Source organism: Argopecten irradians, chromosome 8 (assembly GCF_041381155.1).
Source record: "Argopecten irradians isolate NY chromosome 8, Ai_NY, whole genome shotgun sequence".
Lineage (NCBI taxonomy): Eukaryota > Metazoa > Mollusca > Bivalvia > Pectinida > Pectinidae > Argopecten > Argopecten irradians.
In genome coordinates, this window is record NC_091141.1 from 19,657,644 (window position 1) to 19,681,587 (window position 23,944).

The window sequence follows — 23,944 nt, forward strand, 5'->3', positions numbered from 1 at the left end:
ACAGTGAATTCATGCGTCTATGTTTCCATGTTATAGTAATTTTCGTTTCAAGGTTCCTTTTAGTTATCTGTAATATGTGTATAACAATCTATGTGTATATCGAAGTGAATCAGGTGGTCCCCAAAGGTTTGTTATAACCGTTGCATTCTCTATTTGCATATTACAGAGTTATATGCACTTGTGGGTAGGTATTGATTGAGATGTCATATGTTTGCAAGCGTTCTGTTATACTTAAATAATGACATAACAAAAAATACCTTCCCGCAAGGGAGCTTACTCTGTTATATGCAAATGTAGTGGCTTAATACTTATACAAACATACAAAGACTTTGTAATAAGTTTAGTTATAGTTTATTCAACTACATAATGTAATAATAATGTACAAATTAAGTTATGCGTCACTGAAGAATGATTAAATACTGTGAAAGCACCCTCGTCCCACACCCTCACTTAGGAAAAGACAGATAGGTAATGTGCAAAACTAACCATATAACATGTTACGTTTGCAAAATGGTCAACTACATGTATAACTATATCAAATGGGATTTATACTCAGACTATCAATACAATATAATACATAATGTTATATGAAACATATTATTCAAATGAGACTGTATGCACTCCACACATCCATTGGAAAAGAAAATTAATGAGATGTTTATAAATTGAAACATGATAGTATAGTTGAAAAAAATGAGTTATTTTACAATTTGATGAAATAAAACGAACTATTTCGGGTAAATTTAAGACAGGGTTCTTATTATAGATGTGAATTATATATATTTAGTACATCACATGATAATTACTAGGAATGCGATTGGATAACAGCCATGGTCTATTTTGCGACAGTTCCCTGTCCTTCTTGACTACGGGAGACTATACCTGACTACGGGAACTATACCAAAGTATAGTCCCCCGGGAATGAACTCGCGACCAAATATATGACGTCATAATGAATGTCATGTGACGTACTAAATCTATTATTGCCCTTTCCCTCAGGAACTGTTCTCCTATAGTGTTGTCTGGCGAGGTATAGTGCCCTTGTCTTCGACTCGGGGACTATACCTCGCCAGACAACACTATAGGAGAACAGTTCCCGAGGGAAAGGGCCATAATAGAATAATATTGACTCTTATGATAATTATACATTTGATGGCTATAGCAAATAACTTTTAAAAACAAAATATGACATAAAAAAAACTATTATCTATGACCTGATGCTAATATATGTTAAAGAAGTTTAAATTTTTAGCAGATAGATAGATACCTTCAATACTTTCTGAAAAATAGTGATAATTGTCAAAATCCAAAATGGCTGCTAGTTGGCCATTTTGTTATCCAATCAGTAATAAAATACAATATGCAAAACTAGTCACCAAGGCAAACCTACATATTAAATTTGAGATAGACCTCTTTTGTACTTTCTGGGAAATAGTTATAACAAGAATTGTTTAATATGGCAGAAAAGACAGAAGGAAGGACAGATGAACAGATCATGGACAAATCACAATTTGAATCAGATATAGTGGACTAAAAAAATGTTGAATCTTGGGAAACTAGGCCTATATGAACAAACAGGAATGACATTAAAAACACCCAGTCTATACAGCTGAGTACGATGGCCGACAGCGGCCGGCAAAAAACAACTCCTACAAAACGTTTTTCGTACTTAAATATTCATTGATATTTAAGTACAACTTTTATTTTCTAAAAATGTTTTTTGTCATGAAAAATAATTTTGTACAAAAAATATTTTCTAAAAATATTTTTTGTCGTGACAAATTTTTATCACATATTTATGTAAAAAAAAACCAGGTCTGATGCTAAACCCTGTATTTAAATGGAATCTTCCTATTCTCAGGTGTACAATTAATCTTTCAGATAAGGAATTCAACAATGAATACATGTTCCATTTGGCTTGCTTAAAACATAGACTGTGTCATAGACAATGAATTAATACTGGTTTCTTAGTGGACTTAATTTTATCTATATTTGAGAAAGTTCATAAAAGTCACAAAATGTAAGCGGTAATAAACAGGTCATAATCTCTATTTTTTGCCTAATTATTATCCCTTTTATATATCTTTATATACCAAAGGTTTAAATATCCATTTAACTTAACTACATAATTATTTTGTACATAATTATTTTTCATGACAAAAAAATATTTTTAGAAAATAAAAGTTGTACTTAAATATCAATGACTATTTAAGTACGAAAAACGTTTTGTAGGAGTTGTTTTTTGCCAGCCGCTGTTGGCCATCGTAGCTGAGACATGTTCAGTTGACAAAGAAAATAAACCTTCTCTTCACAATTGATAAGACTATGTAAAAATTTCTTTCTAGCTCTATAGCTTTTCTTCTTGATATCTTATTCAAAGTACAGATAACATTATCCACCCAGGCTTCATCCATTGTATTAATCTACTTTCTTCAGAAATAGTTTTACGTTTCTGTTTTACAACTTTTTAACCTACTGTGTTATTTTTAAGAAATTTGTACTTGATATTATTCTGAAATTAACCAAATGTAATTCTGGGTGAATTGTGACTATGTGAGCATTCATATTATTTGTATTTGCCGTATAACGTTACATAATATATATCTATAGTTTTGAGAAAAGACCAAATGTGCTATTCCTTTCTTCAATGGAATCCTCCGAAACATCCTTGAGCCACATCTCTTAATTGACCGACAATTGATCACCCTGGTAGACTGCTCCTGAACAAAATTTTCAACTTCAGCAAAGAGTAGTGTCAGTCTTGGGAAGCTTGAAATGTTCATCCAGGAGCACTTCAAATCTGCATGCTTGTAAATAAATAAATAAATATGCATAGGTATACCTATGTTGACAAAAGGCAAAGTTTAATTCAATATATTTTTTATCCATAGTGACTCAACAAGCACACAAAACATTTTTATATTTATAACTAGAACTGCATTTACCTCATTTATACTTGTGAATGTATGTGGTATATGTATACTGTGTTTCCAAGGTAACCATTATTAATATTAAACAATGATTTTATTAAACAATGTGACGTGTGAATTATAGGCATCCATATGCATGTGTTACATTATTTGACCACCAGGTTTAAACAAGATTGATTTAATTAGTCTAAGATTTATTGTCTACTGTGAAATCATCTATTTTTGTCGGGCTCAATTTTCATAGATTCTAAAATTTTACTATTTGTTGGCACTTAAATTCGTGGAGAAAACCTCACACATTACCGTTAAAATACACAGTCGACACTGTCACCTGTACTGTTTGATCGCCCAAGTGGATACAGTCACATGCTAGAGGCCACAGGGACCTGGCACGACTTTTTTTAAACTAACAGTATACATGTATATATATATTGTATCAAGGGTATGAACTCGGCGGTCGAGAAAAACGGACCTATTTTTTTTTTAAACCATGATTATTTTAATAAATGGGTTCTATACAACATTGACTGATATCTTACCCTAAAGAGAAATAATTTATCTTTCCATTGAGTGCTTGATGAACAAAATTGGCCAAGTATTGACGAAGTTATGGCTTGATGAATCGGGAAATTTACGAAAAATATGCTAGGTAGACATTTCCCTGTCCGGTCGAAATGTCGTCTCGGCTCTAATGGGTACCCTCAAAAACCAAGCCAAAATCACAAAATCTACGCTTGTGGCGCTAAACACTACCCATAACTGTGTTCATCCACAATCTCCTTTGGAAGTGTCATGGCCCGTACTCTGCTGAAACTCCATTTAAACATCGTGTAGCTCACGTACTTTAACCGTCACCGCCATGTTCATTTTTCTCTCGGAACGCTTCTCGACTTTACATATCGTGACTACATTATGCAAATTATGTTATGTTGTGCTTGTCGGTAAACTCGAGAAGCGTTCCGAAGAACAAATGAACATGGCGGTGACGGTTAAAGTAAGTAAGTAAGTATGTATACTATTGGTTAAAAAAATTTCGTGCCAGGTCCCTGTGCTAGAGGCGGTACTCAACCAGAGTTTTTACAGGCGTTTCCATCAAACAATTATTGTGTCATATTGATTGATGCAAGATATACTCAATAATTTATACTTTGGTACATGTAGATAAAGTCTACGAAATTTTGAAAACTATCTTTGTTTGAAGAATACTTTCCATCTTTGAACTTGTCATGCTACAATGTATGAACGCATAAACTTACATGACATTGGTATACATTTATTAAAATCAAACCCCCACAAAAATTAATGATTTCACAGTATATTACAAAACCTGTGTATATTGACCTGGTTACATTAGCAATCAATTTATTTGGAAAAAAAAGTGTTCTTGCATATCTACACATGGTCCCCAACATTACTGTGAAGCTTCATTAGAATTGGTACAGTTCAGTTGTCAGGACAATATTTGCAGATAACAGACATCTAGGTGGAAAGACAGACATCCAGGGAAGTAATGATTCCAGTATACCCTAACTCTGTTGCAGGGGATATAAGAACAAAATTATTTCAACTATATACATTCAATACAATTTAAGTTATTTACCAAATGGGCAGGACACAGATGTAGCTCAGTAAACTGGTGATGTAATTTTCCCGAGCATCTACTGTCGCTATCCTTCCAGTTTCTGAAGATTTTCTGTTAATTCAAAGATAATAAGTTTCAATAATATGCAAAATCTCTTGATGAAAGCAAACAATATTTCTGATATCCATGATATAGGTACTTAAGCTTGTTTACATAGTGGTTGACAACATGTATTTCAATTTCAAGAAGATTTTATAGTTTTTACATACAAATGTACATCAGATGGATTGGACATCAGGTCTAGGATATGCCTATTAACATGCAAGCCCTTTCCAAATTATCAAATTCCATGTACCTGGTATATATACATTCTGCATATCAAGTTTACCAGATTGATATGTGTTGTAATGCATGACTTTCCAATGTTTTTGTCATCAAATAAGTTGAAAATATATCCATACCATCTTGAGCTTCACCAATTAGGCTTTCTCAGAAATATGGCCTATAACATGCTGTCTGTGCGAGTGATCTATTACTGCTGTGTTCAAGTGACTTTCCCGATGGCATCACATCAATGTACATGCTTCATGTTGTGTAAATATAACCCAATGTATATATATTCCTGTATATACATTAATATATGTCATTAATTAAATTGGTTACCACCAATTTTGTCAAATCCTAATAGTTCCAAATTAGCTGTGCCACAAATGGAGAGGACAGTCAGCCATGATTTATCATCCCAGAAGGATATTGGATCCACTTTTGCATTTTATATATACAGTATAACTTATCTAAACCGCATGTCATCAGAACAAGCATAATTGGCTGGTATGGACAGATTTCCGGATTATACAGATTTAAAATAAAATCAAACAATATATGTAGCAAGTTGCCAGATGCAAATTTTGTCCTAAAGCTACATTTCTATTCTGAAAATATGATTCTAATTAATTATAACTGGTATATTTTTAAAGACGGCCACTGGAAAATAAATTCTGCAAACATCCATATATCAAACACCTCATAAGGAAATTATGGCTTTAATCTCTTGTGTACATGGTCGAAACGGCAAAATTTCCAAAAAATCCAATATTTTATTAAAGGCCCACTACCTTTCCTGAGTAAAACATTAAGGTCTCTTAAAAACATTAATAACATCATAAAATATATGCCGATGGCCTTAGATGAGCTTACAATACCAAACATATGCAAGATTTCCTCCGTAATATATGATAACAGTAGAGAGTCATTTCGCTGTTTTGCCGTCCGGCGCAGTGATAGTCAACTACCGCGCCGTATTTAGGATGACGGCGGGAAACATAAACGACCCGTATTATTAAACTTAATATTTTATCTATTTTAATCAAACTGTTCAGAAGGTGGTGATATGTGTAGTATTGTGCAAGTCTACAAAAGTATCAATCTCATTTTACATTTCCATTTTAAAATCAAAAGCCATTTTGGTAAGGTAGTGGGCCTTTAACTAGGTGTCTTTGAGTGACAATAGTTCAAAAACTAGTATAAATAACTATCAATGAATTAATGCATCTGGCCTGAGTAAGATATTAACCTGGCAGTGACCAACAAACATATCTCAAATTTACCATATTATAAAGTACCTTCAACATCAGTTACCTCTACTGATGTCTCTGGTTGCAGTGCCTTTGTCATTGAAGAAGGTCTGGTCAGCATGTCATCATGATCACAAATTTTCACGATCACCATAACATCCTGTAATGAGAGTAAAAATTATCTAGCGATAAGTGAACACCATCTTAGATTTAGGATATCTGTTATCCAATATCATATTCAAGTCAAAGTGTTATACAAAAGACACTTCTATTCTAAATGAAATGAAATATCTGGTTTCAGGAGTATTTCCTTTTAAATTAGTAATCAAAAATATGAAATGATTGATATTAATGTTTCATCTTATGTATTTTAAGGAAGTTTGCTTCTAGAAGGATATAGGTCAGGTCTTATTAATAATCAAGGTTCAGTTGTTCAAAAGGTGTTTATTTATAAGCTTTATGAGCAGTAATGTAGAAATAGAAAGTTTTCTCAAAGCTTATCTGATTGGTCTTGAAACTAACATCATGTTAAAGTAGGATTCAATTTCATATGATGTTTGATATAAGATATGATTGATTGTCACCTACACTTTGACCTTTACTTGACGCTTTCCTACTCTTTGACATTTACCTTCTAGTCTCCTACACTTTTGACCTTTACTTTTCAGTGCCCTACACTTTGACCTTTACCTTACACTTTCCTACACTTTGACCTTTACATTATGCTTTCCTACACTTTGACCTTAACCTTACTGTCTCCTACACTTTTGACCTTTACTTTTCAGTGCCCTACACTTTGACCTTTACCTAACTGTCACCTACACTTTGACCTTTACCTTACTGTCCACTATGCTTTGACCTTTACCTTCTAGTCCCCTACACTTTGACCTTTACCTTCTAGTCACCTACACTTTGACCTTTACCTTCTAGTCACCTACACTTTGACCTTTATTTTCTAGTCTCCTTCACTTTAACCTTTACCTAATTGTCCCCTACACTTTGACCTTTACCTTACTGTACTCTACACTTTGACCTTTACCTTACTGTCCCCTATCCTTTGACATTGACTTTCCTTTCCCCTTTACTTTGACATTACTTTACACTTTCCTTCACTTTGACCTTTACCTAATTGTCCCCTACACTTTGACCTTTACCTTATGCGTTCCTGCACTATGGCCTTTACCTTACTGTCCCCTGTACTTTGACCTTTACCTTACTGTCCCCTATACTTTGACCTTTATCTTACTGTCACCTATATTTTGACCTTTACCTTACATTCCCCTACACTTTGACCTTTACTTTCTGGTCTCCTACACTTTGACCTTTCCCTTACTGTCTCCTATCCTTTGACATTGACCTTCCTTTCCTCTTTACTTTGACATTACTTTACGCTTTCCTACACTTTGACCTTTACCTTCCTGTCCCCTACACTTTGTCATTACCTTATGCTTTCCTACACTTTGACCTTTACCTTTATGTCCCATGTACTTTGACCTTTACCTTACTGTCCCCTACACTTTGACCTTTACCTTATGCGTTCCTACACTTTGACCTATTCTCCTTCACTTCAACCTTTTATTTTCTTGTCTCCTACCCTTTGACCTTTACCGTACAGTGCCCTACACTTTGACCTTTACCTTACTGTCCCCTACCCTTTGACCTTTACCTTACCCTTTCCTACACTTTGACCTTTACCTAATTGTCCCCTAAACTCTGACCTTTACATTATGCTTTCCTACACTTTTACCTTTAACTTACTGTCCCCTACACTTTGACCTTTACCGTCTAGTCTCCTACACTTTGACCTTTATTTTCTAGTCTGTTTCACTTTCACCTTTACCTTCTAGTCTCATACACTTTGACCTTTACCTTACTGTACTCTACACTTTGACCTTTACCTTACTCTGTCCCCTATCCTTTGACTTTGGCCTTCCTTTTCCCTTTACTTTGATATTACTTTATGCTTTCCTACACTTTGACCTATACCTAACTGTCCCCTACATTTTGACCTTTCCTACACTTTGACCTTTACCTTACCGTCCCCTGTACTTTGACATTTACCTTGCTGTCCCCTATACTTTGACCTTCACCTTACAACTAATATTTTCTTTTATTCATATAGAATGGCAGCCACTTTTTCTAGTGATACTTTCATGACCTTCCAGTTCTTTTTGACCTTCTTGTCAGTCATCTGTGCCATTTCAGAGGTAAATTTCTCCCTAGAAAACAAAAAACAACCTGAATCACAATGGAACACATCATTAATTTTATCACATAAATATCAGGTGAGAGAGAGAGCGAAAAAGGTATTTAGTTGCATAATTTGATTGCCCATGTAAAAGCTTTGATCCACTCATCAACAAAAACTAGCTATTCACAGAGGGGAACTGGATTTTACATATACAAGCTTGATTCCAACATCTTAGGATCTTATATACACATATTATACACATGTATTATATATACATACACATAGGCACATATGACCTTCGCTTTTTTGCTAATAATGATACAAAACTTGATGTAGTTGTACTGCAATTATGCTAGAAAAAATATGTTTCTATTCTGTGAACAGACAGTATGATGCCCTCTCTATTTTGCAATGTCACCATGTTCCCCCCTTGGCCCTGTGAGCTATTGAAATTGTGGTTGAAATGCCCATATCAATGAATGTCACAATACTAACATTTTGACAGGAACATTTCCATATAACAATTACTTTTGTATCAAATATGCGTGTACCTATCATGTATAGACTAATAAACAAGTCATCTGCCCCTGTGTAATTTGCAATTTACAGTGGATTAGTCCTACCCTTCGTTGATTGACTGATCGCCAGGCTGTATATATGTAGCCACACCTTATATCAAATGTCGTATCAAAATATACTTAATTAAACATAGCCCGAGATACTCTGGCCCCGACACCAGACTTAGACATTATGACAGATAGATGTCTGGCGTAGGGCCAGAGCGCAGTAGTACTCGAAAATCTGGAATAAGCCGACACCGTTTGGTATCGGGCCAGGTCATCTCCGATTCAGACTGACCACTGAGAAGCACCACTAACGTTAGTCTATTCAACAAATGAATATTATATCTACCCAAATATAGCAATCCGTCAAGATAAAGGTGATATGCATACTACGAGAAAATGGCGACAACGACGAGGGAAATTTAAAGTTGCGGAAAAGAAACTACTGTGTTGACACTATAGAACATGCATGCGTGATGAAACTGATGGCTAGGAGTAGATAGATTATTCATTTGTTGAAAAAACTAAGGTAAGTGGCGATTCTCGGTGGTAATCTTTTGTAAGTCTGAATCGGAGATGACCTGGCCCGATACCAAACGGTGTCGGCTTATTCCAGGTTTTCGAGTACTACTGCGCTCTGGCCCTACGCCAGACATCTACGTATACAATGTATCTGCCATAATGTCTAAGTCTGGTGTTAGGGCCAGAGTATCTCGGGCTAATATAAACAATGCAGAACTTATCAATTGTGACAACAAAAAGATCATGATCATGTCAAAATATCTTGTCACATTGGACACAATCACTGGATGATTTGACTAATTAAAGGTCCATCTCTGTAAATCTTATTTTAGATAATTTTACATACTAGGTAAGAATTGTTTTCATATCTTGAAACCCTTGTATTGGTACTGATTAGCATCTGGCTAATATTTGGAGGTTCCAGACGGCAAAACAGCGACATGAATCATACATGTAGCCCAAGGTCTTGACATATCAGATTTTTTCCTATGCCTATTTTTATATCGTAATCGATTATTCTTATGAATTTCATGACATTATATAAGGCCTACATATATACCCACCTGTTTCCCATGAAGTGATCAGCTATCAGACGGTTCTCTCTTACTATTCCTAGTTCTATGTGCACGAAGCGAAAAGTGATGGGTCGGAAAAATGGCGGTCGTCTACACACTCGGAACTATATATATTCGGAACACACTCGGTATGAGATGTGATCCGAGAGGTATCGAAAGAACTAGTCCTTACATAGTACATGGGGTTACTATTTAAGAGGACCATGTCAACAGTCAATAGTTGACTATTTAATATGGAGCATGCGTTGACATATAACAGGAGCTACAGTCGGATCGTCCCTCCGGGTCTCTTGGGAAACACTCCCTATTACAATTGTAATAAAGTAAAACCGTCTAAAGTCTCCTATTAGGAGTCAAGGGAACGATAAACAAACCATCGTCCACGGAGTTGTCGACTCTGTCTGATACTGTAATGACATATCTGTGAAAACATCGGCATTTTTGTCTCGTACGGTTCAAATACTATATCAATTCAAGGATTTATAAGTGAGACTCATATACGTCCTTGATCAATTTGTGTTTATTTCTTTATATTATATGGTTTTGTCATTACATTATTTAATCTTATCAATATATGAATTTTATCAATATCTTATTTCCATTTGTCTTTGTTTTATTTTCCTTTATCATTATATCAATCGATTTCATCGTTATTTGAATTGGTGACATATATATCTGATTTACATTTATTGTTTTGTTTGGGATTATCATTACATTTTTTTTTCATTTATCGTAAAATTATTTGATTTTATCTTTATTTGATTTAATTTTATTGTTATTTGATTATCTATTACCAATGAATGATTTTTCTTTATTACATTTCTAATTAAGTACATTATTCCCAAACATCACTATTTTATTGCATAGACACATGTACTTAGTATGGTAATACCTTTCCATTGTATAGATGTGCATTTTTATTGTATAATTGTAATCTTTCATGTTTATATGAGTGACTGTAAGCGTATATGCGACTCCGATTCTGATCTTTTGACCGGGGTTATTGTCCTTTGGCAAATATAACAATGATATATGTAAATTAAAGGGACAATTCACTCAAGCTAATTCTTTTACATAACCAAGTAGCAAAATATGGCATAGATGTGTTGTTCTACATTTCTGGTATATCACCGTAAAACCGACTGATCTAATTTTTTATCAAAACTGGTTTTTTACGATATATGTACAAATTTTAATGTTCTCTTAGACTGAATTGTCCCTTTAAGTATATGCATGTATGTCACCAAATCAAATAATGACAAAATTTATTGATATAACGATAAAAGAAAATAATACCATTATAAATGGAATTAAAATAACGGTAGAAATGCTTTATTGGTCAAATCAAATATTGATAAAATCATATAACAAGGTACACCACTTTTAAGGTAACACATACACACGATTAGTTTTTCCTCATTTGTTGAATTAAAGAAATCGTTATGCCAAAATTCAATACAAACTACACATGTGTTAAACTTATATTTGTATGTATCTTAATAGTTACTATAAAAGACTTACAACTTCGCAAGATTTGCCAAAACCTTACTATTTCTTAAAAAGCTGTATCATCAGAATATCACGAGGACCAGATATAAGTGTCCACATATAGAAGTAGGTTAAGGTCGGGTAAGATTTTATCATATCAGATCATGAAAACCTGATAACACGCATAGATGTTACTCATATACAAACGACCCAACACACAATGGATACTGGGTATATCGTTAGCTTTGTGACACTTTTCCTGTTTGGGGTAACGAATGGCGAGAGTCCATGTTGTTCCCCGGGTCAGTGGATTGGCCACCTGTTACAGAACGTTGGTGAGTATAACAGGGCGGTGGACACGGCCTCTAAAGCTGACATCAGTACCTACATCTATTACGACCACCCGGGACACCGACTCGCCACCAGACATGACGTGTACAACCAGACTTCCGGTAACAGCTCGTCTGTTCATCGCATTATCAATTACAGCAAGGTACGGGGAACTGCTTCCGGTTATTGCATTACTACGAATTCAGCACGCTCCTCTGGTTATATTTTCCTTGGCAAATGAGAATTTTAGTGAATTTTAATATATGTAGTACTGTACTATATGTAGTACTAAAATTTTGGAGAAAAAAATCTACATGCACATATTTTTTTTTAATGTTTTTATGTAGAACAAAGTATAATAAAAACATCATACTATTAAACGACTTCTTATCAATAAAAATACTGAAAGAGAAACTTTTGCTATAATTGTCTCAATAACATTCAACAATCCTCCAAGATTTGTGTTCAAATGCCACTATTAGCCGGCATGACAAACTTCTGTTTAAACCTTACCATTACAGGGCCTAGAATGGAGAATTGTCGATCAAGTGTGTACGCGTCACAAGATTGCAGGAGCAATGCCTTCTCCATGTTTCCTTGGTGAGTTATTTTATTGACACCTACATCAGAATTGCAGACAAGCCACAACAGGCCACGATATTCTGTCCCTATCACACTACATTATATCTTTTGCCTCATATTAATTAACATGCTATGTCAGTTGTATATAAAAATCAAATACTGAATCACGTATATCACCCCAGCAGTTTAAATGCGATGGATACAAAGTACATTATAATAATCATTCCAAAGGTTCTTATGCCTGTGTAATATAACCAAATGTACATGCAATTATGTTAATTTCTTTCTTTTCATAAAAGATGGCGCTTCATCTTTTGGTTCCCACACTATCTACAAACTTCCGGTCGAAGTTTGGTACAAGGAGACAAGCGACGGTGGGAACATCCGGTCTACCGTTTCCAAGGACGACTGCCTCCTAGTGACGGAAACATCCCTCAGTATTCTTAACGGACCAGGTACACATCTGTCTGATAGAAATACTGGAATTTCCACATGCGAACCTAACTGTTGTAGGATAATTTATTGTACATTGCACGAAAATAAGTAGAAATATTTTGAAAATCTAACAAAAACCTTGTCATTTCAGATTATCTGCTGTCGTTTGGGATCTACGAGAATATCACAGGAGGTGGTGTTCCGTCTTCAGCTTTCGATATCCCACCATCATGTCCGCAACATGGCCCGGTAGGTAGTCTGTGTGTGGCAGGGTTCTGTAAATACAGTATTTATGTTCAGGATTATAATAAAACATATCAGTTTTGTTTAATTACAAGGGTTGATAATACGTTTCTCCTGATAACTGTTTTGCAATGGTTTATATATTTTATACTCTACATTTACTCCTCTCTACGGGAGTTGATACCCACAATAGGTATTCTTAAATTTCTTTTGAAAAATTCAGCAAATCGCTGAAATTAGGGATCCAAAATTTGAATAGGAAATGTCTAGCACTAAGATTGAAGTTATACATTTATCTAAGGGTATTAAGGGTACTGAGAGGTAGCTATATACTGCGTTACAGTCGCTTAACAGAAGCTAGAAAGATTTCAGGAGATGACAGGGGAGGCTAGACACTGTATAGTTCGCCTTTTAGGTATGCTCGGTAGACATGAATGTAAATAAATGACCTTATAATAGAATGGTGATATCGATAATATTATGTCTAATAACAGAAATAAACGCATTACAACATATCAATAAGCACTTTTATTGCTCAATAATAGAAAAAAAACTTATTGTTTTATTTAATATACCAAATAATAATATGTCACAAAACAGTTGTTCGACAATTGAAACAAGAACAATTTGCTTCTGTTCCTCAGTGTTTTGACATTTATTTGAATGTTCTCTGTCTGTACACAGGTATACATGGGTTCTCCGGCTGCTGCACGGCCCTGGTACCTCCCCGTCGACATCCGGACTAAACCATAACTATATTATCGGTTGTGTAGAAATGTTCGACATTATTTTAGGGTCATGTTTATTCATCACAAACAGTATGTAAAAGTGATATTGTAACGTATCGGAAGGATACATTAGACTTAGTAAACCTATATAAATACGATATGTAAATATATATACAGTAAAACCCCTATAACTCGAACAGCAGGGGACCAGATCAATAGTTCGAGGAATACGGGGTATTCGACTCATCCGAGGTTGGTCACGATCAACATTCAAAATGTCCGGTTTCAAACTATGACAAACAATGCACGGCAATGACATTTTAATTACCCTATCTTTCAGCATTTTGGATTTCTTTATTTAAGTGTTTTATTGATAGCAATATCAAGTTGAAAAATATGTATAACATAAATTTAGCGTTTGAAAAAGCTAACGAGAAAGCCCTTAATCAAATATCATTCACATCAGAGTAAGCGATCGTCATCTAGGTTAATGTACAATCCATATAGGTCAACAAGAAGTACATTTTCTATTATTTGATTATCACAAATCATTCAAAACATTTACAAAATACATACTCACAATAAAATTATTAACCAGCATATTTACGGACATAAGAAATGATATCTATAGATGACTATTTAATAAAAGCGTAACGTTGGGTTACATGTGTTTACGAGTAAAGTTAAAAATACAATTTACGGAAAAAGATACGGAACGCACTGATAAAATGTACTTTGCATATATTGTTTGATATCGTTTACATCTTTCGGCAAATAACATTGTGTTATTCTGTCGAATTAAACCAACAAAGAAATTTTAAAAAATAAACTTTTATAATTAGGCGGGCGTCAGCAATATCTTCCGCATCTTTTGTCATTTCACAATGCGTACTTTCTATTAACACGGATCAACAACTTCCGTATTTTCGTATCTACAGTGAAGATTATTACGAGAGAAATATCAATAACTTAATGCCTTTTCTGAAATATTTAAATAAAGTTAGCATCAAACAACGACTTGCGATCGGGTAGGTAGGTAATAATGACACCGTTAATCCCTTAATTACAAGGTTTGATACGTTACTTGTATAAACACAAGATCGTGATCCATGTCGGTCAGTGCAGTCAGGTGTGACACAGGTAAAAAAATCTCAAGGGCCGAACACCTGTTCGACGAATACATGGGTAAATACTATGTATTTGATGAAACGGGGACATATTTCTGTTCGAGGAATAAGGGGTATTCGACGAATAGCTGTTCGAGCTATCCGGGGTTTTGTTACATAGATTAAATAGAGAGATGGTCGGGACCGTACGACCAGTTCGACGAATAGGGGGTATTCGAGGAATCCGGGTTCGAGTTAGAGGGGTTTTACTGTATATCCTAAAGAGCTAACAACAAAAATGTAAGTATAAATAAATAATGTTGGTATGGGAAACTGGACCTCAGCATAAACACTTAAAGTTTTGTTCTATCATATAAACATTTTTTAAACCTATGATTGACCAGACATTCATATGAATTTCTGAACTACCTCACCTGGAACTTCACGTCACATTCTGATCATGTCAAAATCATATGAAATCATGGTATATTTCAGTTAGGGATTTCACTTGGAAATGACCTAGATATATTCTGGTCAATTTCCGATGAAATTGGGGTCAGCTTTTTAATCTAAAATTGATTCTTCTACTCTTTCAAGTCAAATTGCTCAACAACAAAAAAATCTAGTCAATTCATTCCAGGTCAATATTTCTCGTTGTCAATGTTAGGTTAGGGAATTTCGCTATGTACATAATCAAAAAGTTATAACAATCGACGAATTTCCTGCAAATAAACAACAAACAAGGCTAATGTTGTACAAGTTGTATGTTTGTCTTTATGATTGATTATATGATTTAAGTGTAATTAACACTGTTACTCCGTGGTACAACACAGGAATCCGTGGTACAACACAGGTACTCCGTGGTACAACACAGGTACTCCGTGGTACAACACAGGAATCCGTGGTGCAACACAGGAACTCCGTGGTACAACACAGGTACTCCGTGGTACAACACAGGAATCCGTGGAACAACACTGGTATTCCGTGGTATAACACAGGTACTCCGTGGTACAACACAGGTACTCCGTGGTACAACACAGGAATCCGTGGTGCAACACAGGAACTCCGTGGTACAACACAGGTACTCCATGGTACAACACAGGTACTCCGTGGTACAACACAGGAATCCGTGGTGCAACACAGGAACTCCGTGGTACAACACTGTTACTCCGTGGTACACCACAGGAATCCGTGGAACAACACTGGTATTCCGTGGTATAACACAGGTACTCCGTGGTACAACACAGGTACTCCGTGGTACAACACAGGTACTCCGTGGTACAACACAGGAATCCGTGGTGCAACACAGGAAGTCCGTGGTACAACACAGGTACTCCGTGGTGCAACACAGGTACTCCGTGGTACAACACAGGTACTCCGTGGTACAACACAGGTACTCCGTGGTACAACACAGGTACTCCGTGGTACAACACAGGTACTCCGTGGTACAACACAGGTACTCCGTGGTACAACACAGGTACTCCGTGGTACAACACAGGTACTCCGTGGTACAACACAGGTACTCCGTGGTACAACACAGGTACTCCGTGGTACAACACAGGTACTCCGTGGTACAACACAGGTACTCCGTGGTACAACACAGGTACTCCGTGGTACAACACAGGTACTCCGTGGTACAACACAGGTACTCCGTGGTACAACACAGGAATCCGTAGTGCAACACAGGTACTCCGTAGTACAACACAGGTACTCCGTGGTACAACACAGGTACTCCGTGGAACAACACTGGTACTCCGTGGTACAACACAGGTACTCCGTGGTACAACACAGGTACTCCGTGGTACAACACAGGTACTCCGTGATACAACACCGGTACTCCATGATACAACTCAGGTATTCCTTGGTACAACACTGGTACTCCGTGGTACAACACAGGTACTCCGTGATACAACACCGGTACTCCGTGATACAACTCAGGTATTCCTTGGTACAACACTGGTACTCCGTGGTACAACACAGGTATTCCTTGGTACAACACAGGTACTCAGTGGTACAACATAGGTACTCCGTGGTACAACACAGGTTCTCCGTGGTACAACACAGGTACTCTGTGGTATAACACAGAAACTCCGTGGTACAACACAGGAACTCCGTGGTACAACACAGGAACTCCGTGGTACAACACAGGAACTCCGTGGTACAACACAGGAACTCCGTGGTACAACACAGGTACTCCGTGGTACAACACAATAATCCGTGGTGCAACACAGGAATCCGTGGTGCAACACAATAATCCGTGGTACAACACAGGAACTCCGTGGTACAACACAATAATCCGTGGTACAACACAGGTACTCTGTGGTACAACACAGGAACTCCGTGGTACAACACAAGTACTTCGTGGTACAACACAGGTAATCCGTGGTACAACACAAGTACTTCGTGGTACAACACAGGTACTCCGTGGTACAACACAGGTACTCCGTGGTGCAACACAATAATCCGTGGTACAACACAGGTACTTCGTGGTACAACACAGGTACTCTGTGGTACAACACAAGTAATCCGTGGTACAACACAGGAACTCCGTGGTACAACACAGGAACTCCGTGGTACAACACAGGTACTCGTGGTACAACACAGGTACTCCGTGGTACAACACAATAATCCGTGGTGCAACACAGGAATCCGTGGTGCAACACAGGAATCCGTGGTACAACACAGGAATCCGTGGTACAACACAGGAACTCCGTGGTACAACACAGGAACTCCGTGGTACAACACAATCATCCGTGGTACAACACAGGTACTCCGTGGTACAACACATGTACATCGTGGTATAACACAGGTACTCCGTGGTACAACACAGGAACTCCGTGGTACAACACAATAATCCGTGGTACAACACAGGTACTCCGTGGTGCAACACAATAATCCGTGGTACAACACAATAATCCGTTGTACAACACAGGTACTCCGTGGTACAACACAGGTACTCCGTGGTACAACACAATAATCCGTGTTACAACACAGGTACTCTGTGGTACAACACAGGAACTCCGTGGTACAACACAGGAACTCCGTGGTACAACACAGGAACTCCGTGGTACAACACATGTACATCGTGGTATAACACAGGTACTCCTTGGTGCAACACAATAATCCGTGGTACAACACAGGTACTCCGTGGTACAAAACAGGTACTCCGTGGTACAACACATGTACTCCTTGGTACAACACATGAATCCGTGGTACAACACAGGAATCCGTGGTACATTACAGGTAGTCCGTGGTGCAACACAATAATCCGTGGTACAACACAGGTACTCCGTGGTACAAAACAGGTACTCCGTGGTACAACACAGGAATCCGTGGTACAACACAGGAATCCATGGTACAACACAGGTACTCCGTGATACATTACAGGTACTCCGTAGTGCAACACAGGTACTCCGTGGTACAACACATGTACTCCGTGGTACAACACAGGTACTCCGTGGTACAACAAAGCGCATAGGGTCATGTGTTTATCATGATATGGAAAGTAAAGAATAAAAATGATAATACACATTTACTCATGAGTTCTTATGTGAACCAGCATTCTATTGATATCAATAATTGGATGAAGTGGTTCGTATGATATACACGACATTCGTGGCATACAGGAAACCATGATTCCATAGATACACAAAAAAGTAATGCATCGGTTACATTGTTATATTTGTGGTAGAAATAACGTTAATATTCGTTTGTAGAAAATTGGGTAGAATGACGCTCAGATGTTGATCGAAAGGAATTTTATCAACGGCATGTGATTATTGCAACAAAAAACATCAGGAAATAAATCACTGAACGTTCTAATTAATTCTTGTTAGCATCAGCGGTATATTACTAGTAGTATATCTCACAGTTAAAGTCACAATGCTGTTTTGGTGTATCTATGAAATTTCGTGTTCATCAAACTACATGTATTGTAAATTATGATTATACACTTTTGTAAAACTACAAAATTCCCAGGTGTATATCTGTACAAACCATCAGTGCAGCCGGAACTAATGTGCAATCAAACCGGAAGTGTCATTAGACTTTGCTGATCCTTGTAATGTCTCATTTCAACGGATTTGACTTTAAAAGGAAGGAAGGCAAGGTGACGTTTTTTGTCATTACAGATTTAATTCTTGATACAATCGTCACACTTTTTTTGGTGTTGTCAGCGTCAACTGCAAAGCCGAGTTTTGAACATGCAAAGGAAACTTAAAATGACTACAAAATTCGATTTTGTAAAACACCAGGCGATGCTGCCAGTGGAATTTGTCGCCGTTCTTTTTACGGCCTTTGGGCTCTTCCTTAAAATCTGGTGGTCAAGCGGTCACTCGCCTGAAACGCTTCAGCATTATGATCTGTGGGAAAGGGTAGACTGTACCTACGGGATATGTCAGAGGACCAATGGCGATAGTTCTGGTAAGTAGTGACTGGTAAAATTGTTTTTGACAAATTTCACATCTTCTTCTTATTAAATTAATAACGTCTTCAAACATATCAAAATCAGTTAATATATTAGGTGAACGAATGACGTTAAAAAAGGCGGCATCATTTAAAGGGGGTATAACTATTGTCTGTTTGCGGAGCTTGAATATGGTTGTCTCAATTTTGAACATAAAACATACATAGTATGCAAGTCAACAGTGATGTAATGCAAATGATTTAACGGGTAGAGTTATATCTGCAGTAAAATCAACATGATTCAATTGATGTGATTGGTTCTAGAAGGGCGTGCGTCATAGGAGGATGAACTGTACCGTCCTGTTACGTCTCTTTCTGTGTTGGAAGGGTTTTATTTATTGGCACCATTCTTTTGGTTGTTTTATCCCTGGTATAACAGTCAAGAGATACAGTAAAACCCCTCTAACTCGAACCCGGATTCCTCGAATACCCCCTATTCGTCGAACTGGTCGTACGGTCCCGACCATCTCTCTATTTAATCTATGTAACAAAACCCCGGATAGCTCGAACAGCTATTCGTCGAATACCCCTTATTCCTCGAACAGAAATATGTCCCCGTTTCATCAAATACATAGTATTTACCCATGTATTCGTCGAACAGGTGTTCGGCCCTTGAGATTTTTTTACCTGTGTCACACCTGACTGCACTGACCGACATGGATCACGATCTTGTGTTTATACAAGTAACGTATCAAACCTTGTAATTAAGGGATTAACGGTGTCATTATTACCTACCTACCCGATCGCAAGTCGTTGTTTGATGCTAACTTTATTTAAATATTTCAGAAAAGGCATTAAGTTATTGATATTTCTCTCGTAATAATCTTCACTGTAGATACGAAAATACGGAAGTTGTTGATCCGTGTTAATAGAAAGTACGCATTGTGAAATGACAAAAGAGGCGGAAGATATTGCTGACGCCCGCCTAATTATAAAAGTTTATTTTTTAAAATTTCTTTGTTGGTTTAATTCGACAGACTAACACAATGTTATTTGCCGAAAGATGTAAACGATATCAAACAATATATGCAAAGTACATTTTATCAGTGCGTTCCGTATCTTTTTCCGTAAATTGTATTTTTAACTTTACTCGTAAACACATGTAACCCAACGTTACGCTTTTATTAAATAGTCATCTATAGATATCATTTCTTATGTCCGTAAATATGCTGGTTAATAATTTTATTGTGAGTATGTATTTTGTAAATGTTTTGAATGATTTGTGATAATCAAATAATAGAAAATGTACTTCTTGTTGACCTATACGGATTGTACATTAACCTAGATGACGATCGCTTACTCTGATGTGAATGATATTTGATTAAGGGCTTTCTCGTTAGCTTTTTCAAACGCTAAATTTATGTTATACACATTTTTCAACTTGATATTGCTATCAATAAAACACTTAAATAAAGAAATCCAAAATGCTGAAAGATAGGGTAATTAAAATGTCATTGCCGTGCATTGTTTGTCATAGTTTGAAACCGGACATTTTGAATGTTGATCGTGACCAACCTCGGATGAGTCGAATACCCCGTATTCCTCGAACTATTGATCTGGTCCCCTGCTGTTCGAGTTATAGGGGTTTTACTGTATATTACTTCTCCCTCTTTAAAGATGCTTGCTCCACCGCTGAAAAATGGTATTTTTCACTATCAAAAACAGGATAAGGAAATTTAGTATTTTTCTTCAGTTACAAAAGTTACTTACTTTACACCATTACCACCATTGAAAAATTTGAATTTCTAATTTTACTTCAAGATAGAAATATTAAGAATAATTAATTGCATCCCGAAAAATATCCGTCGCACTATATCCTATATGAAATTAAGTACTGAATGTGCATGCACCAAAAGTAAAACGAATTATTTCATAAGCATTTTTTGTGTTAATTAGACACATATAAACACGATTATACATCAGTTATTGTTCAAATGATGGGTGCCGTTTATGCTCTGTTGGCGGTGGAGCATTTTTAACATAAACCATGAAGAAAACAAAACTGATTAACTGTTGATTAACTGTCATAACCTTTTTGTTGTTTTTTACAGGCTTTCTCATCTTCACCCGTTTTTCCGGCATCCTGAGTCTGTTTCTTACATCTACAGCCTTGTTGTCTACCCTGTTGTACCTATGGAGGCAAAAGAGATACTTCAACTACATCACAGGTTTATTATCCATTTGTAACGGTATGTATGCTGGTTAGCGTGAAGGCGTAGTTTTATCTAGCTCCTAATATACATTATCAACGTATTATTTCTAGGTTTCCGATTTACAAAATGGAATGTTTTTGTTCTATGTGTTAAGGTGTCTCCTAAAATACCTCACATAATGATATTATTATTTTGTCCAATGTTCAGTGTTATTATCTTGCTGTTTTCTATAGAGCTTCTATAAGCTAAAAGTTATGATTTCTGTTTTCAATGTCAAATCTCAATGTGCTGTTTATATTTGAACCCGATCCAGGTGTTTCCATACCTGTATTACCTATCTCCATTGCTTAATTATTTTTTTAATCTCAGTTGTTTAATGTATATTATTTTAATATTAAGGTGTTTTTGCAACAGACAATGACTAAATGTTGGGTTTACAGGGTACGTTTAACTACATATTGATGGATAAGTGATAGATCGATAGAGATTGTTTTTTCGCTATATCATTAGTGTGTACATCAACTCACCATGTCGCTTACTGACATTCCACTAGATACTACACTTCGAAATACGTGTTAGCACTGCCAAAAACGTTATGAGCATTGTATATTCCAAACAGATCAATCTTTTTTCCCCACTCAGACACGAGAATATAGCTAACAAATCATTTTGATTGCCATTCAAATAGACACGAGAGAGAAAATAGATTAACAAAAAATATAACTGATTTAAGCTTCTCAGTATAGTTTTGTTACATTTTTGTTTTTGATGGTGTTTAGTATTTCAGTAAATTATGAAACATATACCTATGTGATATGTGTCATATTGAAAAACAAAAATATCGAATACCCCATTGGCATATCTTGGTGTATTAACGTAAAACGTATCATTTACTCTTCATAACTACAAATGATGCCAACAAAATGATCAGAAAGTGCAAAATTTTGAAAAAGGGGTTTTGTTTTATTTTGTTATCATTAAAAAAGTGTATTTATCTGCCTGTATGGTTTCAGGGTGGATAACGTTTTTGATGTCAATGGTGCTGATTGGAGAGTTTCACGTGATCTCGGACGCCTGGGATTCCGCACGTGTGTCAGTCCTAATCCCTACCAGTCGCCTTCTTCGCTACAATCCAGTAGCGATCTTCTTCTTACTCTTCTCTGGCCTGGCCAGCGTAGGTACTGCCATTCTAACACTTGTGAGGTTTGATGATAATCCAAAACTAAAGGGAAGTAACTCCAGTAAGTCAAACCGAGAAGCTATCACGCGTGCGTCTATGATCAAATGTTAGTTATCAATTAGGTGGCTGATTTGCTGGATATGAATAATATCAGCTAGACATTACCGAATAAGGAAGACTTACATATGCTTGTGACAGTAATATACAAGTGGAGTAGGAAAATGGTAACTGTATTTTTGTGAAATCCTAAATACATGTAGAAGGGATAATAAAGAAGTTGATAAAGATAATAAATTATTGATATTTTCACATCAACTGTAGGTATACGGAAGGGAGAAACTGTGATTTTATTGCACACGTGCTCGTATACTGACAGTATTCCCTTGTTTATAGTATAGTTCCCTAATACATGGATATACATGTATGTAACATAATGGATTCTAGTGTGGATCGTACGATTAATGTCACTATATCGTTAGTCCTTCAACATTTTCTTTACATCGCTACTAGTCCACAGCAAATGTAACCAAATTTGACCAGAAACTTCTTTGATGACAGCAGAACAACGTTTGTACATGAGAGGCAGAGCCCGACATGGGTTAAAAGTCAAGTTCTTCATGGCTTGAAACTTAATTTGGCCAGAAACAGCATTGACTGAAAGATAACAGAGTTTAAAAAAAATCTAACTCAATTCCTCAGGATGGGAGGGACCGGATATGAGTAAAAAAGCAATAAAGTTGTTCGTATAATCTATGTATCAGCCAATCACAACAAACCAAAAATCATAGGTTATTACATAATTACAAACCAGCGCCATTTTGTCTGTTGATACATCACATGCAATATAAACATTAATGATATAATCTGTATTACAGTGGATTAGTTATACTGTTTACTTCTAATATTATAATAGAAATAATAGATACTCATTGTAGGAAAAGACGATGATCATATGTATATATATACATACTGATTAAAACTGTAAACAAGTTAGAGGTGGGTTAATTGTAACAGCCAGTTTAGGAAACATCAAACTGAATTTATCACCTTATTAATCGTTAATGTATGAACATGCCGTAGTGTAATACTTGTAGTATGATAGTCTCATAGCGGATCTTATAGGCCCGGTCTGTATATCAATGCACACAACCACATCTACATGATGTATAAAGTACATGTTGGTCATATGCTATAGTAACAAATGCCTCGATGTATATCTACAAAGTATCAGGGCATCCGGAACAAATGTCCGTCCCAACACACCGGAAGAATACACTAGACTTTCCTAATCCCGGCAA

General features: G+C 36.3%; 2 protein-coding genes and 1 long non-coding RNA gene across 9 annotated transcripts; 2 read left to right on the plus strand and 1 right to left on the minus strand.

Moving 5' to 3' along the window:
* Positions 1 to 341: 341 nt before the first annotated feature.
* LOC138329610 (uncharacterized) lies at positions 342 to 12,108 on the minus strand. Of its 7 annotated transcripts, none has more exons than XR_011209479.1 (5): positions 11,487 to 11,605; positions 8,148 to 8,305; positions 6,151 to 6,246; positions 4,531 to 4,623; positions 342 to 2,807 (listed from the first exon to the last, which is right to left on the minus strand). It is a non-coding gene; the product is annotated as an uncharacterized lncRNA (long non-coding RNA). The 7 variants fall into 7 exon arrangements; XR_011209475.1 differs by having other exon boundaries at positions 6,135 to 6,246; XR_011209476.1 differs by having other exon boundaries at positions 6,120 to 6,246.
* LOC138329606 (uncharacterized) lies at positions 11,646 to 15,598 on the plus strand. The gene is made up of 5 exons (XM_069276696.1): positions 11,646 to 11,918; positions 12,277 to 12,355; positions 12,637 to 12,792; positions 12,924 to 13,021; positions 13,700 to 15,598. Exons 1-5 carry the CDS (start codon positions 11,646 to 11,648, stop codon positions 13,766 to 13,768), a joined length of 675 nt encoding a protein of 224 aa, XP_069132797.1. The 3' UTR covers positions 13,769 to 15,598.
* A 3,063-nt stretch (positions 15,599 to 18,661) lies between these two features.
* On the plus strand, positions 18,662 to 23,764 carry LOC138329608 (uncharacterized). Its single transcript, XM_069276698.1, has 3 exons — positions 18,662 to 19,271; positions 21,365 to 21,502; positions 22,480 to 23,764. The coding sequence occupies exons 1-3, from the start codon at positions 19,052 to 19,054 to the stop codon at positions 22,755 to 22,757; spliced, it is 636 nt and encodes a 211-aa protein (XP_069132799.1). The 5' UTR covers positions 18,662 to 19,051; the 3' UTR covers positions 22,758 to 23,764.
* Positions 23,765 to 23,944: the final 180 nt, after the last annotated feature.

Bases quoted from the DNA above. Each gene is read 5' to 3' on its own strand.
- LOC138329608 (XM_069276698.1), top strand. From the start codon at position 19,052: ATGCAAAGGAAACTTAAAATGACTACAAAATTCGATTTTGTAAAACAC. The intron at 19,272-21,364 runs GTAAGTAGTGAC...TGTTTTTTACAG, and splicing joins GACCAATGGCGATAGTTCTG to GCTTTCTCATCTTCACCCGT. The intron at 21,503-22,479 runs GTATGTATGCTG...GTATGGTTTCAG, and splicing joins TTTATTATCCATTTGTAACG to GGTGGATAACGTTTTTGATG.
- LOC138329606 (XM_069276696.1), top strand. From the start codon at position 11,646: ATGGATACTGGGTATATCGTTAGCTTTGTGACACTTTTCCTGTTTGGG. The intron at 11,919-12,276 runs GTACGGGGAACT...TTACCATTACAG, and splicing joins GCATTATCAATTACAGCAAG to GGCCTAGAATGGAGAATTGT. The intron at 12,793-12,923 runs GTACACATCTGT...TTGTCATTTCAG, and splicing joins CAGTATTCTTAACGGACCAG to ATTATCTGCTGTCGTTTGGG.